Raw genomic sequence first — 6,621 nt, 5'->3', positions numbered from 1 at the left:
ACAAGCAATACATACATACCAGTTCACACCAAGATGGTACCTGGAAAAAAGCAACTGGTAAACCATTAGTAATATGAACATACCATCACCAGACCAAAAGCCAGGTAGAATAGGTGGTTCTGCCTCACCTTAAATGAAAAATCTGTCATATATTGCTGTCTGTAACCCTTGAAAGGATGTTTCATAATTGAGTTGTCTGAACAACCATTGCAAGAGAGATTTACCTAAATCTGACCAAACTGCCAAGGACATCAGCACTTGCCACTTATTTCTGATTTAAAAAAAAAAAAAGACTAGCAAAATCTTTTGTATTAATATTTATTTGTATCACAATTTATTGGATCGTCAATTCAAAGACAAAAGGCTCCAATTGACAGTAGAAAAAACCACAGGCCTTTTTTATACACATGTCTGGAACCAACAAACTTGATGGGACCATTCACTTTTATACATACTTCTTGTCTGGAACCAACAAGCTTGGTGGTGGAATTGGGGGAAAAAAAAAAAGGTCTGGTTGATTAGACATGAGGAAAGTACTGCCAAAAGCCGGTATTTGCATGTGGCTAATAACAGTACCAGCAATAATAGACTGGTAGAGAGAGAGCAAAATGGTGAGAGGTGTGGGGCAGAAAGAAAGGTCAGCAGTGGATGGGGTTTATGTTGAGAACCAGCAGTGGCAGCAGTGATGTAGAAATGGTTAAGAAGTATTGAACCAGACACCCACCCACCCACACACACACTTTAAATACAACTGAGGAAGAGAAGGAGGCGGAGGAGGGAGAGTGAGAGAAAAAGCTACATATTTACAGCCGTTAGAATGTCATTTCAGCAATCAACAAGATGAACCAAATTCCATCGACAACAATGCCGTGTCGTGGTTTAACAAATGGAATAAAACTATAAAGTGCCAAGCTGGCTGTGATTGCACTCTGAATATCCAAGGAGCTGTTCAAGAATTCTCTATTGGAAATCACAATAATTATGTTAGTGTTGATGGTGGTAGTGGTGGTGGTCAGTGTAACATTCTTGACCCCCACCACTTTTTCCCTGCTGTCTTATAATGGACTTAGCCTTCTTAGATAGGGGTCAGGGACCACATCTCACTCGCAGGAACAATGTGCTTTTTATTTAGGCACCTTTTTGTTTTTTCTCTTATTTTCTCAAAACTGAATCTATTTCCTGAGAGTCCAATCAAACTGCAAGGGACATTTTTTTTTGTTTGTTCCATTTTTTCTTTTTTTTAAGCTATAATAAATTCACAAATTGTGTTATTTTAAAATCCACTTCAAATATAACAACAATAATTTGAACCCAGTTTGAAGAATTAAATTTAAGAAACATGTATAATGGCTACTAGAATTTCAGGTGCAAACCAATTCAAAGACCTGCAAGCTTAAAAGGATGTTGGATTTTAAAGAACCCCTTTAAAAGCAAACATCAAAGATGTGATCATTTAATAGATGAAGTTGAAATATAGAGGAATCGATGAACCAAGGGGACAAGTTTTAGACAAGGAGCAGAAACAATTATTTTACTGCACCAAAAAAAAAAAAAAAAAAAAAAACATTGTTCTCAGAATTTCAAACAAATTCCAGAGCATGGAATATTATAAGTCACCGAAATGGTGAGGAATCTTCACAACTGCTGCTGCCACTACTGTTGAAGCCAAACAGAGATGGAGTTTTTGAAAGGATGTTCCAGTGATTTAGGGCCAACAAAATTAAAAACAAGAAATCCCACCATTATGCAGGTTGTTTGTGCAATTTGGGCAATTAATAATAATAATAATAATTTTATTTTTGATATATTTTAATTAAATGTGGGGAACAAAACATAAAAAATAAAGGTTTCATCTACAAATTTCATTCAATAAAAATGGAAAATAAATCGACAGGGAGGAAAAACAAAGTAAAATACGGTCATTAATATAAATCTCCCTAAAAATTATATTTCTCCTCTTAATTTGTTCAAAATAACAAAAAATTCATAATTTTCCAAACGGACTATAAATGGACCCAACAAGGAGATTTAGTTGGTAAGAATGAGTTAGGAGATTGAAACAAATGACTGCCATTTAAGAATGCATCGTATGTGTGTGGGCGTGTCTATATACGCATAGATACAGGTTTGCACACACACTTCCAATTCTTCAGTCAGATTGTTTCTATTCACTGATGCAGCCAAATGAAAAATAAAAATGCCACTAAATATTTCAATAGGCTCTGATTTTGAAATTGGTCCTGTAGAAATGGAGGGAGGGATCATCAGCTAAGATTTAAAAACAGAAAAAAAAATGGAGCCATTTACAATGAATAAATTAAAAACTGCAATTTTTCAGTCTCCCTAGAAATGTTTCCATCAACCCTTGGATAAAGAACAGGTTAGTTAATTACAATTGCATAGGGTTGACTCGTAGTATCACAGATGGAGGGCTAGTCGCAGTCAGGGCAAGGAGTGAGAGGGATGGGGCTAGATATAGATATCTTGTTTTGTTGATGCTGCTCTTGGTCCCTGCTGGTACAGTTTGTCAGCTTTATCATACAGGAACCTGAAAGACAAAATTACTGCCATTTTAAATCTTGTGGAAGATAATTGAAGAATCTTTAAAACAACACCCTCATTGGCTTAGACCAGTGGTTCCTAAACGTTTTATTCAGGCTGCCACCCCCTTTGCACCCTGTTCACATTCCTAATAAGCCCTGCCCCACTCATCACCACAAACACAGACCTCTTTCTGCAACAAGTTCAAAACAACCATATTTCACAAATAAAACTTAACCCAATGAACCCATTATTTTGTTCCCTTAACATCCAAAATAATGGGTTAATTAGGTCAAGTCCCTATTTCCTTGATGGCTCTCTTTACTTGTCTGGGTTCCAGGCCTATCTCCAGCAGGAAACAGCACACTGACCTAGATGATACACCATGAGGCTGCCCATCAGCTCTTGACAAGGGCCCCATTGACTAAATTTGAAAATCTCATTTCCTTTACCAAGTGGGAAATATCAAGCCTGTCCTTCCAATATAACCACAACGACAGCCATTTTTTTTGGGGGGGGGGGGGGGGTCTGCTGAGAGTGAGCAATGTTACGATTGTCTCCTCTGGGAAGACAAGTCTGCCCTTCAGGTCCACTTGCACCTCGCAGTCCGAGGCAGAATGCAAAATAGAAAACAGCCCCTTCCATTGCTTCTGCTTTGAGAGTTCAGTTAGTTTTCCTTTAGAAATTCAACACCCTTCGGTGGCAGCGGCTGGTGTTTATTAGTCTTCACCCTTTATATGTGGGTGTTGGGGGAGGGGTTTAAACCCCCACTGCCATACACGTTCACTTCCAATCTTAAGTGAAAACCATGCCTGGCCACTGGGAAAATTCTATCTTGATTGGAAACATTTGAAACAGGGAGGACATCCAGTGGTAGAAAATCCAGTTCAACAAATTCTCTGTGATCCAATCAACTCAGTCTCTGTTCTGTAAGAGCCAAATGCTATTATTTTGAGACCATAAACTGACACACCACAGGAAAGAAACCCATGTCCAAGTGGTTTTTACAACAAAAAGAAGAAAAACCCCAGTTACAGTTATTTTTCCCCTCTCCAAGCATCAAACAGGTTTAACTATTTCATTAATCCACCTGCCTGATACATGGCTTAGTGGTTAGGGTGTCAGGCTATTTCAGGTATCTTCCTAACAACTTCCAGCTATGTCACAAGCCCCAACTCTAATTAAACCCACAAAATATATATATATGTATATATACATACACATACATATACCACGCTTGGATGTGTTTTTAACGTTCCACTGGCGTGAGTGCCAATCAGGCGGTACTGTCATCGGACATGTCAGCAATTTTGGTTTTGATTTCACTTGCCTCAATAGGTCTTCACAAGCAAAGTTTATTGTATTCATAAGTGGGTTGGTTACACCCACTGGCATAGGCCATGGGGTATGGTCTCACTTGGCTTGTCAGGACTTCCCAAGTACAGCATATCTCCAAAGGTCTCGGTCACTAGTCCTTGCCTCGGTAAGGCCCAATGTTGAGTACCCTTCATTCATTGGACAATAAACTTTGCTTGTTAAGTGGCACGCTAAAAGCACATCCAAGCATGATTGTTGCCAGTGTCACCTTACCGGCACGTGAAAAATGCCTTTCGAGCGTGGTCGTTGCCAGAACCGCCTGACTGGCCCTCGTGCCAGTGGCACGTAAAAGCACCCAATACACTCTTGGAGCTGTAGAAACTTTGCCAGATCAGATTGAACCTGGTGCAGCCTTCTGGCTTACCAGTCCTCAATCAAAAGGTCCAACCCATGCCAGCATGGAAAGCAGGAATTAATCGACAACAATGATACACACACACACATATATATATATATACACATATATATATATATACACATATATATATATATATATATGAAGAGACAATTTCAATGGAAAAGTAATGAATAGGTGAATAAAGAACCTTACCGTATCCTGGCAAGTATTTTCTTCATGACTATCTTCTTGGAATTTGTTAGGTGCCAAAGCTGAGAAATAACGCACATCCTTGTCTTTATCAACCTGAAGTTTAAGCATGGTTTCAACTAGTCGTTCATAATGTGGGTTTTTACGCGAAACCAAATAATCTGCAAAACATTCAGTAAATCAAAATGCATTAGTTTCCATAGAAACGATCAACATTAAACAGCTTCTTGGAGAGATTATTTACTTACAAGAGACCTTCAGTGAAACACGCAAGGTTTATCCAACAGTGAAGGAAGACAATAAGCCCCTAGTCCCCTTTACAACAAGAGATGCAATATTGCAGAGATTAAGTATAGAATGTAAATAGATTTATAGAATCTAGAAAGAAACAATTGACTGGATACAGTTGAGTTAAGATGCAAAGGGGATTTATAGAGAAGCCAACCCCACTCAACATTCAGTTCATATCCTTTCTGATATCTTGGAAAGTATGTGCCAATACCTTGTCACCGTGATTTTAGCTTCTTTGTACCCACCCCTATATAATGCAAGATAGCCATGTGTTACCTCTACAGCAAGACACTATCTTCCCATCGTATTTTGAGTCCCTCAATACTTGGCATAAAGTCACCTCACCCACAACGACCCTATTCAGTTGCGGGGCTTCGCTTTTTCTTGGCCCTGCAAGTCACTGCTTTTTTTTCATTGTTGAAGACACTTTCATGTTAAAAAGAAAAGAAATTAATCCAATAAAATATTGCTGTGGTTTTCTTTGGGCAGTGGCCAGAAGTGTGTTGTGCTACATGTGGGGGTTGCTGCCATCACCATGGTGTGTTCCACAAATAAATTGAAGACCATAGTGCTCTTCACTTAAACCACCAATTGGGTGGTTACTGTCTGGTGATTTGGTCTAACAATGGGTGTGAGCATTTCACTTGACTGCAAGCATTTAGTATGTGCCCATCAGGCACTGCCTGGTTGTGTGAATGGAGATTTGGTAAGTATAACAAAATTTCCCAAATCAGAGAAGGTCTTACACAATGTGGGCCCCACCAGATCACAAAATGTGATGCTTGGCAATCTAAGACAGCTGAAGAGTCAATGCCAGAGCAGACATTTGAAGCTCAATGCATCTTTGTCAGACTATCCAACCATGCCAGCATGGATGATAAGAACAGTGAATGTCTGGTCGTATCAGTATGAACAAGAAAATGCCTGATTAGAGATATAATAACAAATGTCTACTCCCAAGAAACACAAGCAGTAGGGGCTAATTAAAATCATATGGTGGTGGCTCAACACTTAATTGGAGAGGATCCGAGAATAAAACCAGAAATTAAGTGAGCCAGCAGAGTTTGTATTGGCAGCACTCTTAAAAACCACAGGAGAATGGGCGGTTTCTCAGCTGTTGAAAAATCTTTTCCTGTGTTTAAAGGTAGGGAAAGATAACTCAGGTGAGAGGAGTGAAATAATGGACAAAACAAAGAACTTCACAAAACCTCAGCAACAGAGAGCCTACATTTGCACTGTTGTTGACTTATTTCTTTCTTTCACACGGAGTCTCAGATATACGCAGACACAACTCAGGTTGTTAGTTTGTATATAGACACTGTGCTGGTGGCACATAAAAGCACCCATTTCACTCTTGGAGCGACTGGCGTTGTGTTCTATGGCATCCAGCCAAAGAAACCATGCTAAATCACACTGGTGCAACCTTCCAGCCTTGCCAGTCCTGGTCAAACTGTCCAACCTATTTATTTTCAGCTGCATCCAAGAAAAGGATAAGAGTTTCTTCATGCATTTCAAAAATTTTAATCTGGTTGAGCTGTAGAGTTCTGGAAATATATATTATAAAGAGTCCACCAAGATTCCAGCACCAAATACTTCATTTCCCAACCTGAAAATGCCCTTATTTCTACAATACATATTTGAAACTACTTGTGGGCTGCAAGAATTTGCCTCCCTCACAAAACGCAGACAATGCTTTTCTTACAGATTCAGATATGTGTTGAGTGTATATGAGTTGATAAGTTAATATTTCAATTCTATATTTAAGAGATGAGGAATTATTTACAATTGACAGATATTTGTTCTCATCTTGTTTGCTGTTAACACAATGTTTCGGCTGATACACCCCCCCCCCCCCCAGCCTTCAT

At 39.1% G+C, this 6,621-nt stretch overlaps 1 protein-coding gene across 5 annotated transcripts in view; it reads right to left on the bottom strand.

Moving 5' to 3' along the window:
• Positions 1-304: 304 nt before the first annotated feature.
• LOC106873834 (serine/threonine-protein phosphatase 4 regulatory subunit 1) overlaps positions 305-6,621 on the bottom strand; it is a 59,688-nt gene continuing 53,371 nt past the window's right edge. For all 5 annotated transcript variants that reach the window (XM_089348222.1, XM_089348229.1, XM_089348233.1 and 2 more), the window contains 2 exons: positions 4,469-4,626; positions 305-2,548 (listed from right to left, as the gene is read on the bottom strand). In XM_089348222.1, coding sequence (XP_089204348.1) covers positions 2,537-2,548; positions 4,469-4,626 — 170 coding nt within the window. In that variant the 3' untranslated portion in view covers positions 305-2,536. The remainder of the gene's footprint in view (positions 2,549-4,468; positions 4,627-6,621) is intronic.

The sequence above is a fragment of the Octopus bimaculoides genome, chromosome 1, assembly GCF_046866305.1.
Source record: "Octopus bimaculoides isolate indiv1 chromosome 1, ASM4686630v1, whole genome shotgun sequence".
NCBI lineage: Eukaryota > Metazoa > Mollusca > Cephalopoda > Octopoda > Octopodidae > Octopus > Octopus bimaculoides.
This window is presented reverse-complemented; position numbering and strand designations above follow the sequence as displayed.